Genomic DNA, 19,164 nt, shown 5'->3' with positions numbered 1-19,164 from the left:
CTCAAGTGCAGAGAGGTATATAGATCTTTCTCAACTTACAATGGAGTTACTTCCTGATGAACCTATCTTAAGTTGAAAATATTAAGTTGGAAGTGATTTTACTACACCTCACCTCCTGAACCTCATACCGTAAAAGTGCCTGGAACGCTTACATTAGCCTACAGTTGGGGAATATCATCTAACACAAGCTTATTTTATAATAAGGAGTTTACTATCTCATGTAATTTATTGAATACTATACCAAAAGTGGAAAACACAACAGTTGTTAAGTATATTGGTTGTTTATCCTTGTGATAGCTTGGCTGCCTGGGAGCTGCGGCTCACCGCCTCTGCCCAGCATCATGAGAGAGTATCCTATGGCATATCACTAGCCCGAGACAAGAGCCAAATTCAGAATTCCAAGTATGGGTTCTACTAAATGTGTATCACTTTTACACCATTGTAAAGTCAAAAAATCCTAAGTCAGGGACCATCTGTAATAAGTGACTAAGGTTATACAGGTAGTAAGAGGTAGACCTTGGATTCGAACCCAGAAAATCTAGTTCCATAGCCCAAGTTCTTAATCATTATGCCTCACTGGCTCCACAGCATAGCTTTTTTTGTTTTTTAAAGATTTTGGTTTTGGGGCGCCTGGGTGGCTCAGTCGTTAGGCATCTGCCTTCAGCTCAGGTCATAATCCCGGGGTCCTGGGATCGAGGCCCTCATCTGACTCCCTGCTCCGCGGGAAGCCTGCTTCTCCCTCTCCCACTCCCCACCCCTGGCTTGCGTTCCCTCTCTCGCTGTCTCTCTCTCTCTCTCTCTCTCTGTCAAAATAAATAAAATCTTTTTTTTTATTTTTACGTTTTTTTTTAAAGATTTTATTTATTTATTTGAGAGAGAGAGAATGAGAAATAGAGAGCACGAGAGGTAAGAGGGTCAGAGGGAGAAGCAGACTCCCTGCTGAGCAGGGAGCCCGATGTGGGACTCGATCCCAGGACTCCAGGATCATGACCTGAGCCGAAGGCAGTCACTTAACCAACTGAGCCACCCAGGCGCCCCAAAATAAATAAAATCTTAAAAAAAAAAAGATTTTGGTTTTTTTTTTGAGTAATCTCTACACCCAACATGGGGATCAAAGTCACATACTCCTCTGACTGAGCCAATATTATTTAGTTATTTATTTATTTAAAGATTTTATTTATTTGAGAGAGAGAATGAGTGGGAAAGAGAAGGGGAGAGAATCTGAAGCAGACTCCACACTGAGCACAGAGCCCAATGTGGGGCTCAATCCCATGACAGTGAGATTATGACCTGAGCTGAAACCAAGAGTCAGATGCTTAACCCACTGTGCAACCCAGGCGCTCCAGCAGTGTTTATATTCTTAAGGGTTATAGATTTTCTGTTTCTTTTCCCATATTTTCCATTAAAAAATTTTTTTTAAATAATACAAGCCAGCCAGGAAATCATAGGGAAAAAAATTATATATATATATATATTTAAGAACTCACAACCCTGAGATCAAGACCTGAGCTGAGATCAAGAGTCAGACGCCATGAGGCGCCATAGTTCAGTCAGTTAAGCGTCTGACTTCGGCTCAGGTCATGGTCTCAGGGTTTTGGGATCAAGCTCCATGTTGGGCTCTATGCTCAGGGGAGAGTCGGCTTCTCACCATCTCCCTCTGCCCCTCCCCCCGCTCGTGTTCTCTCTCTCTCAAATAAATAAAATCTTAAAAAAAAGAAAAAGAGTAGGACCCTTAACTGGGCGCCCCTACTATAACATCTTATATCCACGAACGTACAGGTGGTCATTTTCAAAATGTTAGGATGAAGGAAAAATAGAATTGTTAACGACAATTACTATAATCAACATTTATCGAGGGTTTATTTGGTGCCAGGCACTCTTTCATTTAATCAGTTCTATGAGATAAGTACTATTATACTGTCTCTTTTACTGATGAGAAAACAGACTCAGAGAGGGCAGGTGACTTACCTCAGGATCACTGAGCTCACTAAATGGTGGAGTCAGAACTTGAATCCAGGCCTCCTGACTTCAGAACCTGTGCCCTTGAGCAATCATTAGTCTCTGCCTAAATTGAAACCTACTCTGCCTTTCTGCGTTAATTCTCTTTTCGTCTCTTGTTTTGAGTCCATGAAAGATTAGCTGTCTTCCCTCTGAGGATCAATAGAATGTTCATACCCACCCCCCTGCCCCCACCAATGTCTCCTGGGATATATTTTATTTTATTTTTTTTATTTTAGAAAGAGATAGAGTGTGAGGGCGGGAGGGAGAGGCAGAGGGAGAGGGAGAGAGAGAATCCTAAGCAGGCCCCATGCCCAGCGGAACCCAACCCAGGGCTCGATCTCTCGACCCTGAGATCATGACCTGAGCCAAAATCAAGAGTTGGCCGCTTAACCAACTGAGCCACCCAGACACCCCTCCTGGGACACATTTTAAATTATGAGTCCATTTCTACAAAGGCCAGAATTAAGTTGGAAAAGCCATTTCATTTTAAGTTTCTGTTTTTCCCCCTATGGTCATAGAGGAATCTTTGGTAGAAAGTTGGGGTAAAGCATTTTTGTGCTATTAGGTAATGAGAATAGAAAGAAAAATGCACCTTTTCACCTAAAAAAATTATAATTTTGAACTCCAAAACATTGGAGATTTCAAATGTTAAGCTTTACAGATGACTTGTCAATTGAGGAAAAGCTGCTCATTTGGCTTTGAATCAAGCAGATCTCTCTATTTTAAGCTATTTCTATTTAGTGAGACCCCATGGGAGCCTCCCCATACAGTGAAATCTAACTTCCCCCAGAGTGAGGCCGGGAAGCTGCTTCCGACAGTCATTCATTAACACACCCGTGAGCATTTTAGAACCGTAGTGGAAGGAAATCCCAGAGTCAGTTGGGAGTATGTCCTCAGAGGCACTGGAGAGGGAAGTGTCTGAGAGAGTTGAGGTTTGAAGAGATGAGAGAGGTTACAGAAAGGTCGAAGACAATGCAAAGGGAAAGAGAAGGAAGATAGGCAGGTAGCAGAGAACAGCACTCAAGGAACAGCAAGTAAAGGAGTTCATACTGTAGCAGGAGTGAAGGCAGATTAGATGTTATTTCATTTTTTTTTAAAAGATTTTATTTATTTATTTGAGAGAGTGAGTTGAGGGAGGGAGAGAGCAAGAGCAAGGGGAGGAGCAGAGGGAGAGGGAGAAGCAGGCTCCACCGCCCGAGCAGCAAGCAGGGAGCCCAACTTGGGCTGGATCCCAGGACTCTGGAATCATGACCTGAGCTGAAGGCAGCTGCTCAAGCCACTGAGCCACTCAGGCACCCCAGGGCAGATTAGATTTTAAAGGAAAAAATTTCTGAATCAGACTGATTATTAAATGCAAAGGAAATTGTATAAACAGCTGAGAAGTCTTTCTTAAAGGCCAGCAAAAAGCAATAAGTATAGAAAAAGTTACAATGTAAAAAAAATTAAATATAGATAAATGTGAAAATGTAGGAGAATGAGAAAGAAGAGGAGGAGGAGGAGAAAGATAAATGCCAGCTAATGTATGTAGAGGAATGACAGAAATTGAAACACCAGTGTTTGGCAACCACCAATGCAGAGATCGTTTCAGGAAGGATAATCAATGGTTGCTAAATCCACTGGGTGCAAGATTGTAGGAGAACAGGATATTCAAATGATCTCAAATGATCACTCTACTAATTATTAGTTTAGTAATTAATTACAAAGGGCAAACATGCCTTTACAGTAGAGAAATCTGGCAGACAAACTTCACATCACCAGTAATGTAACAAACTGACATATGCCTCCTGGTGTGGTACAGTGGGAAATACACAATATCACCTAGGTAATATTCTTGCTAAGAATGTTTAACCTGAATCTAATCAGGAGGAAACAATCAGACAATCTGGGCTGCACATGACAGATGATGGCCTGGACTCTTCAAAATATAAATGTCATAAAAGACACACACACAAATATGGGAGCCTGTTCTAAGCTAAACTAAAAAGATACGACAATTAAATGCGATGTGTGAGGGGCGCCTGGGTGGCGCAGTTGGTTGGGTGGCTGCCTTCGGCTTGGGTCGTGATCCTGGGGTCCTGGGATCAAGCCCCACGTCCGGCTCCCTGCTCAGCAGAGAGCCTGCTTCTCCCTCTCCCTCTGCCTGCCACTCTGCCTGCTTGTGCTCTCTCTCTGTCTCTCTGTCGAATAAATAAATAAAATCTTTAAAAAAAAATGTGATGTGTGAGCCTTGATTGACTTCTGGATCAGGAAAAGAGAAAACTATTATGGGCACTATGTGGACAAATGAGGAATCTGAATATGAACAAGATACCAAGATAATATGATTGTATCAATGTTAAATCTCTTGGTGTGGTATTGTGATTTCACAGGAGAATATCTTAGTTCTTGGGAGACACACTTAGGGGTAAAATGTCATGATCTCTTAACTTTCAAATGATTCGGTAAAATACATATTAACAAATAAATATATACATATAGAGATAACCACATGTGGCAAAATGATATCAATTAGTGAACCTATATGAAGGGTATATGGGTATTTGTTGTACTATTCTTTCAACTTCTCTGGTCTTGAAATATTTCAAAATTTGAAAAATAATAAAAATAGTTCATGTTTTTGCTTTAGATATTCAGATTCAGCCCTTACTTGAGCCAAGGAAATAGTGCCGTGGTCTCTGGCATTCCCTGATTTATTTTAGACTTTGTTATATAATGCTTCAGAAAATTCAAAAGAGCATGTTAATGAATACCACCTAGAAAGTCAAAGAATGTTTTTAAACAGGTGGAAGAAGAACAAGTGGCAACAATTCTAGGTTGTGAGAAAAGCCCAAACCCAAAGAAAAGTGGCTTTTGTTTTTACGATGCTGGGGTTGGTGATACACGAACCTCCCTTTCACCATCGATTAGTTCTCCCCTTGTGAAGAGCAACTCACTCACGCACCTGACATCCAGGGACCAGACTTGAGTATCAGCGAAGCCTCTGCCCATTGATCTAACAGAAAACAGAACAAAACAACACATGCTAAGAGAGATACCCTGCAGAGCTACCCTGGGGAGCTCAATTCTTCAGGGCCTGACCATATTTTGTGTGAGACTAATGCTAGCATTTGAAGGGAAAGACAGCAGGACTGCAGAATCTGGGCAAGGTGGGAATGGGCAAGATTGCTCCTTAAACCTGCTTTTTATGGGGCTCCTGGCTGGTTCAGTCAGTAGAGCCTGCAACTCTTGATCTAGGGGTTGTGAGTTCAAGCCCCATGTTGGGTGTAGAGATTACTTAAAAATAAAATAAAAACTGCTTTTTATGACACCTAGTTGTCTTCATTTTTATAAGCAGGGGTGGCATAACATTTTTAAAAACTTCTCAATTTTGTCTTAATTTAAAAAATTAGGGGCGCCTGGGTGGCTCAGTCGGTTAAGCATCTGACTCTTGGTTTTGGCTGAGGTCATGATGAGATGGAGCCCCCGTCTCGGGCTCTGAGTCGGGTTCCGTGCTCAGTGAGGAGTCTCCTTGAGATTCTCTCTCTCCCTCTCCTGCCCCTCCCCCTCCGCTCTCTCTCTCTCTCAAGTAAATAAAATCATTTTTTTAAAATTTTATTCATTTATTTGACAGAGAAAGACACAGCAAGAAAGGGAACACAAGCAGGGGGAGTGGGAGAGGGAGAAGCAGGCTTCCCACAGAGCAAGGAGCCCGACGTGGGGCTCAATCCCAGGACCCTGGGATCATGACCTGAGCGGAAGGCAGACGCTTAACGACTGAGCCACCCAGGCGCCCCTAAACATATATAAATTTTTAAAAATGATTTTATTTAGGGGTGCGTGGATGGCTCAGTCGTTAAGCGTCTGCCTTCCGCTCAGGTCATGATCCCAGAGCTCTGGGATGGAGCCCCACATTGGGTTCCCTGCGCAGCTTGAAGCCTGCTTCTCCCCCTCCACTCCCCCTGCTTGTGTTCCCTTTCTCACTGTGTCTCTGTCAAATAAATAAAATCTTTAAAAAAAATTAATATATGTTTCAAAGTATGCTTAAGAGCAGCAAAAAAAAAAAAAAAGAAAAAAGAGCAGGGACACCTGGGTGGCTCAGTCAGTTAAGCATCTGGGCATCTGCCTTCGGCTCAAGTCATGATCTCAGGGTTCTGGGATCAAGTGCCATATCAGGAGCCTGCTTCTCCCTCTCCCTGCCTCTCGTCCTGCTTGTGCTCTCTCTCTCTTTGACAAATACATAAATAAAATCTTTAAAAACAAACAAAAAGGCAGCAAAGAGCATCTTGAAATTCAACAACTCCCGGGAGTCACAGTTCCGAGAAGGGTAGAAAGAATCACTGGTGTATTCACACATAGTGAAGTCCATTCATTCATTTACTCATTAAATACATGTATTATATTATCTCTACTGAGTAGCCTGCACTGTGCTAGACATATAGGAACAAACAAATGTATAGCATAGTAAGTGTTTGACTAAAAAGGAAGATAGATCACAAAATAACCAGAGACCCTAACAGAGACGCTCTCCAATGGGCCACGTGCCATCGACTGTTTACATGAGTTGGGGAACACTGCTACCCCTACCCACGGACCACATTCAGGCTCTATTGACTCCAGGCTGAGCCACCTTTCTGCACATTTTGCTTCTTTGGGGGCTACTATGGGACTGTGCTTCATCTGTTGTTTTGGTTTAAAATGTTCCACTGCTTTCTTTCTAGAGATTAGGCTGGGGGTGCAGCCTCAGGACTCAAGAGACACAGGGTGATTATGAGCCCTCCCACAGAACCCTGGTACTCACTGCAGTGAGTACACCAGACACCACCACCCATCACCGCACATCACCACTGGAGATGAGCTACCATGCAAGAGCCTAGGTATTGTGTGAAACTGTATGCATGGGGAAGCTTCGAACATATGAATGTCCTTGGGACAACAGTGGCATTGAGGCTAAGCTGGGAAAAGAGCTGCAGTAGTTGCAAAAATATCCCCTTGACTTTGGTCCCTTCTGGTTTGCACACATTCCTCCTTGGAACTGCTTATTTCCTTCCCACTGGGAGCACCCGCTATTCCTGTCTTTCTGGGATTTTGTGGCCTTCCTCTCTCCACTTGAACAGCCTTGGCCCTGACCTGTGGGCATTACAGAAAGAAATGGGATGAGTTACGCATGTGTGATGGGCGTGGCCGGGGATACGGAGCCGAGAGGGGAGAGAGGGTCTCTTCACGAACCTGAAAGTAAAAAGGTAAAAGGTACTGAATCTGTGACCCAGCTCCTCTTGTGAGACAGAGTTCTATTTTCCTGTCGTTGGCCTGGCTGGGTTAAGAAGGTGGTTCTGAGGGTTCAAACCTTCTTCCCAACCTCGCACAAGCAGGGGACACATGGAGAGATTCTTGTGGAACGTAAGTGACTATGACAGTACAGGGGCAACACACAGAGGGGCGCGTGTTCGTTATGTATGGCTGGAGAAATTATCTGTCTCCAGGGGGACATGTTTCATTGTGCATTAGCTTCTAGCCGCTTCCTTCCTCCCCGTTTCTCTGCCCACTCTCTTGATCACTGTCCTTTGGAGTCTCCTTTCCTCCCCGCCCCTCCTTCCCTTTCCACAGTGCCACTCTGCCCATCACTGTCTCCTGCCATCCTTCCTGCCATGTCCCCAGCTCCCTCTCTACTTTGCTCACTCTCACTCTTGCTGCCCAGGACTTGCTTTCCTGCTTCTCTCATTTGTCTCTGGTTCTCTCTAGCTCCCATTCTCTCATTCCATCTGTGTTTCCCTCTGCAGTACCAGCGCTTTGGGTACCCCGCAGCTAGTGATAACCTTTTCTCGTTACATTAAAGTCCACCGCAGCACTTGGTTTATTGATTGATTGGTTTTTATTTAAATTCTGGGGGAGGCAAGTAAAGAGAATTTTTTACAAAGTGAGAGAGCAGAGAGAAAACATGGAATCGAGCAGAGGGAGAATAGAGAGAAGGGGCAGGCAGCCTGAGCAGATGGGGTGGGGGCCGGAGAGGAGGCATCAGAAGAGGTGGAACCCATGGTGTCTTATTTCCCTTCAAATAAACTAGGGTGGATAGTCATGGTTGACGACAGCGGAGTCTGGATTACAAAGGGTTAAGTACCAAGTTAGGCTTGGCACCTCACTCAGAGGCAAAAGCTTCAGGGAGAAATGAGTTGGGTTAAATAAACTCAAGAAGCTGACGTGGGTAGAATTTCTTCTGCCTGACCCACTAACAACTGCGAACAGGACATTTTAGAAATGGTTTTTATTGAAATGCTTCAGTGGGGCATAGGCCCTGGAAGCAAGAGCTTGGCTCAGAGGCCAGGCCTGGGGAATGCTGCAGGAAAGTGGACGGTTGGTGGACTGGAGGGAGGGGTTGGGGAAGGAGGGCCGGCCGGGGTCAGGCAGCTGCTAGTCAGAGCAGTTCTGATGCTGTGTGTGCTCTCTCCCCTTGCCTCCTGTAATTAAAGCTTTCCTGATATGATTCTGGCTTCCTGAAGGGAAACTAGGATTTTGAAAACAAACAAGAAACAAAAAACAGCAGAGTCGCTTGGTTGCAATATATGCATATTTTAATCATAAAGCACTTAATCATGTCCTGAGGTCACTGCTGCTGGTCAGTTTCAAAGTACCTCATCCCCTGCTATAGCCCGGGCAGGAGGGGCTCTTCTAGAGAAACACAAATAACCATATAAAAAACCCTAACTGTACTCACCAGATCAGATATGCTCATGTAACTCCTTCACTGACCCAATCCTCCTCCTCACCGCCTGACACGGGAACCGCTCCCCCTTGTTTCTCTCCATTTTTTTTTTTTACCTTACTCCCTTTTCATCCCACATTTGCTCCTCTCCCCTAACAGACTACATGGAATCCATGGACCAGCATAAATCAGTTGTTTTATTTTCCCTCAAAGGATGTAACCTTCCACTCCCCAAATGGCTTTGACAGTTTTCTCATTTGCGAGCTGAGGAGGGTATCAAGAGACATTGACCTTCCGGTTTTGCCTAAAGAGGGAACACTCAGTAACTATTATGCTCAGGTCCCTGATTTCCTTTCATTGTGCCTTTCCTCCCCCTCCCCCCATGTCCTTGCCTACCTTTTCCCTTTCCCTCCTGAACATTCTACCCACCCATCCCCACAGCCCTCTCTTGCCTGGTGTAGAGACGCTATAAGGCTCGTCTGCCTTCTACCCCACAGCATTCCCTGCTAGCAAGAGAAAGCCCAAGGCCTCGAGGAGTGTCTGCTCTCTCTTTAATCAGATTAGTCCCATTACCTACCATGAGGAGTCAGATTTTGGTGTCACCGAGCTATCTGTAGAAGGAGAAGAAATTGTCAGACATCACTTGAAGAGCCCTGTCCCGTGGACGCCTGGGAACTGCCGAGAGAAATTAATCTTCCAGCTATTTAAGGCAATTTCTTTTCCATCATCCTTTGTCAAGAGGACTGCACTGGGAAATGAATCTGATGGGAGTCCCTGAACTGGTCCACTCCACTCGACAGAATCTCTCCAGTGCTGTGTGGCATCCATCATCCCGACGCAGCGGAGACATACAACATCCCTGCAAAGCCAGCTCCCCACCAGCACTCAGCAGCAAGAAGCCACAACTGCCCACAACTGGGCCTAGACACTTGCAGTTTTCCTCTACCTCTGCTCTACCTTCTCTCCAGAAAACCTACCACACATCGATCTCTTCCATTCTTTCTTTTATCCAAGATCCAGGAAGGAAGAGAAACAGGTATATGTAGAACAGAACATGGGACTGACGGTTGTGCATTTTCTTGCCTGAATGTTCGTAAGGCCTCAGCCAGTGCAGAATAGGTACTTACGTTAAACAGCTAGACCTCTGCCAAAGCCAGGTGTGAGCCGGAAACCGGGCAAGGGGAGAACTGCTTCGAGACCCATCTCTTCTCTCCAGACTTAATTTTCTTTCATGGGCTAAGGAGTCCTAGGCTCATTCACGTAAAAGAATTCCAATCTTCAACTCTCTTCCACCCTCAAGGTTATTTCCCAGGACAGTAATTTTCAAACTGTGTTCCTTTGGGTTCCAAGGAGTACCAGGGAGTGTGTATATATAAAGGTCTGTGGAGGCAGGGAGGTGGTGCTGTGGGCCGTGGCTCCATGGAGGAGGAGGCTCAGTGGTGGAGGCTCTGGAGCCCCCAACTCTTTCTTTTTTTTTTTAAAGATTTTATTTATTTATTTAAGAGAGAGAATGAGATAGAGAGAGCATGAGAGGGGGGAGGGTCAGAGGGAGAAGCAGACTCCCTGCTGAGCAGGGAGCCCGATGCAGATCCCAGGACTCCAGGATCATGACCTGAGCCAAAGGCAGTTGCTTAACTAACTGAGCCACCCAGGCGCCCCCCCCAACTCTATTTCAACCTGATTTGATTTCTCTCAGGTGTTAGAATTTCTCTCAAGAGTTCTTTTTTTTTTCAAGGTTCTGATTTTTTTTTTTTTAACGTAAGCTTTATGCTCAACGTGGGATTCAAACTGATGATCCCCAGATCAAGAGTCGCATGTTTCACCCACTGAGCCAGCCAGGTGCCCCTAAAGTTCTAATTTGTAACAAAGGTCTGCCAACCAGCGTCCTGAGAGGACCACTGTACCTGAGAACACAGCTAACCACTGGCTGGTGGCTCCTGCCCACCTCTCATGGAGAGGAGGCCCAGGTCCCGGCTAGCCCTGGCCCTGGCAGCTCCCTGATTCCAGGGGCTCCTGAGGCACTTTCCAGCAAAATGAATCTCCTCAGGCACCAGAGTCATTTGTTTTCCAAACTCCCTGCTCCAATCTCACTAATTCCCAATTTCCCTGCATTTGACAAATGCAATTAACAAGCCTCGATCAGTTCCTGGCCGACAGCCCTCATCAATCAATACACGACTGAAGGAGGCTGAGGGGGAAGGGAAGGTATCCGCAGCCCAGGGGAGAGGAGGCCTTACCCCCTCAACTTCTCAAACCCCTCAGCCTCAAACTAGGATGCTGGGCTGTCACCCTCACCAGCCACTTCGTCCCTTCTCGCTCACTAAAAACAAAGCAGTACTGTTTATAGCCTCCTCTCCCATTTATTTTATTTTTTTAAGATTTTATTTATTTATTTGATAGAGAGAGACACAGGGAGAGCAGGAACACAAGCAGGGAGAGTGGGAGAGGGAGAAGCAGGTTCCCCGCCGAGCAGGGAGCCCGATGCGGGGCTCGATCCCAGGACCCTGGGATCATGCCCTGAGCCGAAGGCAGACGCTCAACGACTGAGCCACCCAGGCGCCCCTCCCATTTTTTTAAAGGTTTCTCCCATCAACCTCTTCTACCTGCCCTATGCTTAGGTCTTCTCTTTAACAGAAGGCCTTGCTGTCTGCTGCCACCGTAGCTTGGGAACCCCCTTAGTGCTGGGTGCGATAAATCAACCATCGCTCTGCTCTCAGCAGGGCCTCTTCCCCACCCACACGTGCCGGTGACAGTTCTGTGCTGCTTCCTGTCCAGGAGGCTGTGAGCCCACCATCAACCGCTCTGTCCCCCACACATGCACACACCGGAGAGCCAAAAGGCCAGGGATCACCGAGCTGGGGTCACTACCTCCTTCACGCCCACCTCTTTGTCCTCTTTCCCAGGGTCCAAACCTTCCCTTCCCAATTGGTTTAAGGTTCAAGATTCACCCTCTTCACCTTTCTGCTCTGCGCGCAGCACTGGCCTCCCCTCCCCCACAGCAGGGGGGAGAGATCCTCCCTCTGCAGCTCCTCCTCATTCGGCCCTGTGCATTTTTCCACCTCATCAACTTTTCATCTCTTTGCAAACAGAATCGGGAAGTCTCTCCCTCCTCCCTGCCTCTCTCTCCTTCTCCTTTGTTATTAGCTTCTTGAGTGGGGATGCTAATGTATTCACCAGACAATGTCTTCACATCACTGTTTCCTGTAATTACAGTCAGTGCCCTCCCACTGTCCTGGCTTATTTGGCTGTAAAGTGCTTGGAGAAGGAACAGTGTGGACAAAAGACACAACACAGGCTGAGGTCGAGTAGTGTAATGTTAACATCCAAGAAAGTAAAATCACCGCTGTGGCAGGTCATTAACAACTAGTAACACATAGAGGTCAACGGCACCAGAGCTTAAAAAAATTATCAATACAATTGAGGACCCTTCCACTAGAGGATAGGGAGCTAGATCCACATTACCAGCAACAGTCCCCCCATGAAATGCAAGCAGCCACATCCACCCTCTTTCAAGGGGTAGAGCCACTATATTTGTCATGTAGATCAGCTACATTGTCACTGGAGACTCGGATCCAGCCATCCTCCCGGACATGGTAGAGGTTGACTGCACCTCCTGAGTAGGCATCTCTATAGGTGGCTTGGTAGATGGCTCGACGGGCCAGATCATAGGCCTGTTCCACCTCTAGGTCATAGGAGTAACCCCGATCCATGACCCCATAAGCATACACAGAGCCAGAACCTACAGAGAAGGTGGCCCCCGAGATCCGGTTTCCTTCACTGTCCACATAGTAGAGGCCTGGAAAGAGAGGTGAGGTTAGCAGGGAAAAAATGACCATCACTTCTGACATATAATTCATTCTCCAAGAAGAGTTCTCCATCCCTCTTGAAACCCAGGGAAGACCAACAGATATACAAGAAAATAGTACTTCTATTAAATTACTTAAAAAAACAAAAAAAACAAAAAAACAGCCGGGGGCACCTGGGTGGCTCAGTCAGTTAAGTGTCTGCCTTCCACTCAGGTCACGATCCTGGGGTCCTGGGACTGAAATCCACATTAGGCTCCCTACTCAGTGGAGAGCATGCTTCTCCCTCTCCCTCTGCCTGCCACTCCCCCTGCTTGTGCTCTCTCTCTGTCAAATAAATAGAATCTATTAAAAAAATAGCTGAAGGAATCAAATTAAATATTAAGACTCCTGGATTCTAGGGCGCCTGGGTGGCTCAGTTGGTTAAGCGACTGCCTTCAGCTCAGGTCATGATCCTGGAGTCCCGGGATCGAGTCCCGCATCGGGCTCCCTGCTCAGCAGGGAGTCTGCTTCTCCCTCTGACCCTCTTCCTTCTCGTGCTTTCTATCTCTCATTCTCTCTCTCAAATAAATAAATAAAATCTTAAAAAAAAAAAAATTTTTTTAAAAAGACTCCTGGATTCTACAACATACCACCTCATCTCACCTTACATCATAACTGCTTTCTTGTCCTCGCTGTATAACCAAAAAACAAGTATAATCCAAAGGACTTAGGTTTCTTTTTTTTTTTTAAGGTTTTTATTTATTTGACACAGAGAGAGAGAGCACAAGCACAAGCAGGGGGAGGGGCAGAGGGAGAAGCAGACTCCCTGCTGAGCAAGGAGCCTGATTCGAGCTCAATCCTGTGACTTAGAGGTTTCCAGCATAGAATTTCAGGCACTGTGGAAGATAATGTTTAAAACAATCCTAGCCCTGGGGCACGTGGGTGGCTGAGTCAGTTAAGCCTCTGCCCTCCACTCAGGTCATGATCCCAGGGTCTTGGGACCTCGCTCCGTGTTGGGCTCCCCGCTCAGCGGGGAGTCTGCTTCTCCCTCTCCCTCTACACCCCCACCTCATGCTCTGTCCCAAATAAATAAAATCTTAAAAAAAAAAAGAAAACAGGGCGCCTGGGTGGCTCAGATGGTTAAGCGTCTGCCTTCGGCTCAGGTCATGATCCCAGGGTCCTGGGATCGAGTCCCGCATCGGGCTCCCTGCTCCTTGGGAGCCTGCTTCTCCCTCTGCTTCTCTCTCTCTCATGAATAAATAAATAAAATCTTTAAAAAAAAAAAAAGAAAACAATCCTAGCCCTCAAAGTTTAGGCTATCTAGGGGACAAGACATACATCATGCAGTAGGGAGAGAGCCTACAGTTCCAAATCATATCGCAAAGACCTCCCTGTCCAATACGGGAACCACTAGCCATGTGTGACCACTGAGCATTTGAAACGAAGCTGGCACCACATGCTGAAATGATAACATTCTGGATCTACAAAATATATTATTATTAAGATTTTATTTATTTTTTAAGATTTAGATGGAGAGAGTGCACGTGCGCGAGTGTGTACGCACACAGGGTGGAGGGACAGAGAGAGAATCCTAAGCAGACTCCATGCTGAGTGCAACCCTGAGATCCCACCTGAACTGAAACCAAGAGTCAGATGCCTAATTGACTGCATCACCCAGGCACTCCAAAATAAAATATACATTAATTTCCCTTCCTTTATCTTCAATTTTTAAAACGTGGCTACTATAAAATTTAAAATTACACATACGGCTCACATTTTATTTCCATTGGACAGTGCTGGTAATAGATCAGGGGTTGGCCAAGCCAACTGCCTGTTTTTGTAAACAAAGTTTTACTGGAACACAGCCATACCCATTTGTGTACATATTGTCTATGACTGCTTTTGTGCTAAAGCAGGAGAGTTAGGTAGTTGAGACAAAGACCATATGGCCTGCAATCCTCCATTATTTACTATTTGGCCCTTTATGAAGAAGTTAGCTAATTTTTAGCATAGATGAAAATTTTTATCAATTCCAACTGCCTGCTGGACCTTCCCAACAGGATGCCTTTGTGACCAAGTTCAGATTCAAACCTCCTATCCTCAAATACTTTCAGTGGCTCTCCATTACCAACCAAACTCATCTCTCTCGTGCTCCACCAGCCCACACTGCCTCCTGTGTTCTCAGATTTTGCCTGCCAATGGGATCGTTAATCTTCTACTCTCACTGTACATCAGAATCACCTAAAAGCTTTTAAAAAAGATGCCCAGGACTTACCCCAGGTATTCTTTTTCAGTTGGTCTGGGGTGGAGAACAAGTATGGGACTTGTGTTTTAAGTTCTCTAGGTGATTCTAAGCAAGGCAGTTGAGAACCAAATGCTTACCAGTTTTCAGGTTCAAGGATTCCAATGTCTACCACAAACGAGCCCCTCCCCAGTCCCATCACCACTACCGTGCCTAGCGAACTCACTACCTGGTTCCAGTTTAGGTCTCCAGCTCTATGGATCACTACTCCTCTTCATACAACCTTAGTTCTGATTAAACTGGGCTTTCGGGGGCGCCCGGGTGGCTCAGTCAGTTAAGCATCTGCCTTCAGCTCAGGTCATGATCCCAAGGTCCTGGGATCAAGTTCCACATGATCAAGTCCCACAGTCCCTCCCGCTGAGCAGGGAGCCTGCTTCTCCTTCTGCCTGCCGCTCCGCCACTTGTGTGCACGTGCCCTCTTCCTCCCTCAAATATTTTAAACAAACAAACAACCTGGGCTTTCAGTTATTCCCCCCAAAGCGCACGCTTCGTCCCCCCCCCTTTGGTCACCACGCTTCCTTTCTCTCATTTGCACATCCTGGACAACTGCCACTTATCCATGAAGTCGTCCTAATTCCTCCCATCAGAAATAATCCCTTCTTCCTCAAAACTCCCTCAGCATCATATCAGTTCTTTTACAAATGGCATTCATCTCACTTAGCCTCATGTTAAGTAACCTGTGATCCTTTTTCAGTCATCTGCTTTTTGAGGTAAGGGGCTGACTCATCCTAAATGGGACGGGCTGTCAGGAAGGTTCCTGAGAAGGCACCATTTAGGTTATGCTCTAGCTTCTCGGGTTTTCCTTGCTAGCCAGCATCTATACTCTCGTACACCGCTTCCATCAGCTAAGGGTACAAAGCAACATCTCCAAAATGCTTCCCTGGGCCGCATAAAATGTATGGAGCTGTTCTTTTACATTTTCCCCAAAAAAGCGTCTCAATTTCCCAAGTAACAAGCTACGCTCCTCTCACATCCATTTTTTAATCTTCTCAATCTCCACTGAGTAGTGAACTGAGAGTCTCCAAAGCAAGTGGAAAAGTGCTGGGTATCCTGCAGTTAGTTGTTCGACAGAAGAAAACTAGGCATTCAGTAAGCAGGTGAATGAATGAAGCAAAAACAAAAGGGAATAATAACTACTCAAGCATGGAGGGGGAATATTATACAGAAAGTGACTAGCTGTATTCCAACTTGATAAAGAGACATCCAAAACTGGTTGAAAAGCTGAGATGCCAGGCTGGCTCAGTCTGTGGAGTGTGCAACTCTTGATCTCAGGGTGGTGAGTTAGAGCCCCACGTTGGATGTAGAGATTACTTAAGTGAATAAAACTTAAAAAAAAAAAAAAACCACAACTGGTTGAAAAGGAACTGACATTAGATACAAGGTTGAACTTCCTGGCAAGGTTTTTATATACTAGAAAAAGACTAAGGAATTTATTTTCAGAGATGACAGAACGGGACCTAGGGTCCTAGGGTGAATCTATCAAGCAAGAAAAGGATGAGCCCTAAAGGCCCCTTCTAGGCCAAAGACTCCCTAAAGGAAAAAAGGAAGAGAAATGACTGACTTCCTGTATATTAGAGTTTCACTGTCCAGTACAGAGGCCACTTGCAACATGTGGCATTGAGCACTTGAAATGGGGCTAAGGCACATGCCAAAATGGTATTATTTTAGGTATTCTGTATTAAATGAATCATTACAATGTCCCCATCTTTTTACTTTTTAAATATGTCCACTAGACAATTCTAAAAAATTGTTATTGGGGCGCCTGGGTGGCTCAGTCAGTTAAGCGTCTGCCTTCGGCTCAGGTCATGATCCTGGAGTCTGGGGATCGAGCCCCACATCGGGCTCCCTGCTCAGTGGGGAATCTGCTTCTCCCTCTCCTTCTGCTCCTCCCCCCGCTCATGCTCATTCACGCTCTCTCTCTAATAAAATCTTAAAAAAAAAATTGTTATTATTATTATTTTTTTTAAGTAACCTCTACACCCAATGTGGAGCTTGAACTCACCACCCTGAGATCAGGAGTTACATGTTCCACTGACTGACCAGCCAGGTGCCCCTCTATTAGACAATTTTATTTATTTATGTATTTATGTATTTATTATTTATTTTTTAAAGATTTTATTTATTTATTTGACAGAGAGAGACACAGCTAGAGAGGGAACACAAGCAGGGGGAGAGGGAGAGGGAGAAGCAGGCTTCCTACGGAGCAGGGAGCCCGATGCGGGGCTCGATCCCAGAACCCTGGGATCATGACCTGAGCCGAAGGCAGACACTTAACGACTGTGCCACCCAGGCGCCCCTCTATTAGACAATTTTAAATTACACGTGTGGCTCACCATTATATTTTTATTAGAATGCCCTGACTGGAGTTTTTATGTCTATTATCCAATTTAATTTTCAAATACACTCTTTGTAGGTCTTATCATTTTATGGGAGAGAGAAGAGGAGAAACATTATGTGCCAGACACTACATGCTTTATGTGTATTACTTCATTTAACCAACCTAACAGATGATGAAAGTCACTGGGAAAATGAGCAGCCAAAGTAAGGTCACATAGGGTAGTCAATGACACAGCTAGTCTAAGCTCCATGCCCTCCCCTACGCTGTGGTGCCTTCCTTGAACAAAAAGAAAGGGCAGAGAACCTAATCAACACATCCTCAGCACTGACACAAAGACCTTTCCTTCACCTGTTCATCCAACCCTTCCTCTCTGTAATGCCAGCCCAAAAACCATGTGGTTGCAACATAACTCACCAGGGCCTCTCTTATCCCAGCCACAGATCATGGTGCCCATGGACAGCCCCATGCCTTTATACTGATACACCATGTTGGCAAGCAGCTTGGAGGCAGCTGCTACCGAGATGCGTTCCTTGTTTCGAAGCTCATAGATGCGACATTGCCGAGCCAACAGCCGCTCCCAGAAGCTGCAGTCCGCTGCACCCCCAGCCATGGTGCCCAGCAGGTAGGGATTGATCTCTATCACCTTCTTTACTGTCTGGGAGGCTATATAGGCACCAGCTGTGGCCCGAGAGTCCGCTGCAACAATGACTCCATGTTGAAACTGTTAAGATCAGAGGAAAACACAAAGCAGGCCACATCAGACCACAGAAACATCTCCTTGACATTTCTTTTTGCATCAGTGGAAAACCAGAACATCTCTTTCTCTGTCCTTTACACTTCACAAAATGCTTTCACATACTGATATCAACTAAGCTTCACACTGATCCCTCGACATGGGTGTGACCAGTATTAACTTCAATTTTTCACTTTATAGATCAGGAAACGGGTTAACTGAGATCGAATGACCTGCCCAAGATCGTAAAGCTAGTTATTGCAAAGCTGGATCAGGAATCCCAGTTGTCTGGCTCCTACTACAGTGTTCCCTCCCACCATCCTTCCCCTCAAAAGACATAGCTTTTCAGTTACCCTCGCTTAATGGGGACCCGGTTTCTATAACCTTTAGTTAATGGTTAAACATCCTTTCCTCTGCCAATATTCATTGCTTTGAGGCCTCCCCTTTCCTGGACCGGAGCCACCTGGGGGTTGCCTAGGAATCAACCCAAGCAGCCTCGAGTTTCTTCTCCCCCTTAACCTGAGCCCCACGGTCCTACGGCTAGACCGAGAAGAGAGGCCTCTCGGGGCAATGAGACAGCGAAACCACCGGGGTCGGGCGGACAGGCCCGAGGCTCCCACTAGGCTCCGTGGTCGCGGCCTCCGCGGGCTCCGGTCCATCCGGAAGGCCGGGAAGGCAGGGAAGGGCGCGGGCGCGCGGGGCTCAGCCCGGCGCGGCGGTTAGGTCCGCACCTTGAAGGCCAGGGTGGTGGTTCCATGAAGCATTTCGATTCTGGGCTCCTCCGCGACACCCCACTTGGGCGCGGCCAGGCTCAGCCCATCGCTGTGACTCCCTGGACCCAGGTGCAGCAGATCCGCGCGACCCCCGAGTCCGAAAAACCCGAGCCCGTTCACCGGTAGCGGCCTCTCCAACACGCTGGCCAGCGCCATGTCTAATAAGGGCACAAGGAACTCGCTGCGAGAAGGCCTACCAGAGAGCAGCCGGGCAACGCCTCGCCGTCACAGCTTCACTTCCTATTAAAGCTAGCCCAAGGAGGAGCCATTTTAACTACTGGCAGCCACGCCTCCAAAAGCAAGAGCCAAACGCCAGGGACCGTTTTCACCGAGGGAGAAAAAATAAATACCTTAGATTCCTCTAAAATTTAAAAGGATGTTGTTGTCATCCTGACTTTAGTCAGGCAAGCAGTACTGAATTAAATTCACCTCCAATTCTTACGAAGCGATTGGAAACGTCCGTGTTGCGTAAGGGAAGTGAAGCCGGCCATCTTTGAGAAGGGCGTGACTAGTTGAAAATCCTTTCAGAACCCTCAGCACTAAGTCGTGCCCGCCC

The 19,164-nt window shown here is 46.2% G+C and overlaps 1 protein-coding gene across 1 annotated transcript; it reads right to left on the bottom strand.

Annotated features, from left to right (window-relative positions):
• Positions 1-11,973: 11,973 nt before the first annotated feature.
• On the bottom strand, positions 11,974-18,791 carry PSMB5 (proteasome 20S subunit beta 5). Its single transcript, XM_028114889.2, has 3 exons — positions 18,567-18,791; positions 17,517-17,823; positions 11,974-12,473 (listed from the first exon to the last, which is right to left on the bottom strand). The coding sequence occupies exons 1-3, from the start codon at positions 18,762-18,764 to the stop codon at positions 12,187-12,189; spliced, it is 792 nt and encodes a 263-aa protein (XP_027970690.1). The 5' UTR covers positions 18,765-18,791; the 3' UTR covers positions 11,974-12,186.
• Positions 18,792-19,164: the final 373 nt, after the last annotated feature.

The sequence above is a fragment of the Eumetopias jubatus genome, unplaced genomic scaffold (assembly GCF_037043125.1).
Source record: "Eumetopias jubatus isolate StellerSeaLion01/CBP00866 unplaced genomic scaffold, mEumJub1_p1.0 scaffold_7, whole genome shotgun sequence".
NCBI lineage: Eukaryota > Metazoa > Chordata > Mammalia > Carnivora > Otariidae > Eumetopias > Eumetopias jubatus.
Note: the sequence above shows the minus strand (reverse complement) of the source record. Positions and strands in the feature narration are given on the sequence as shown.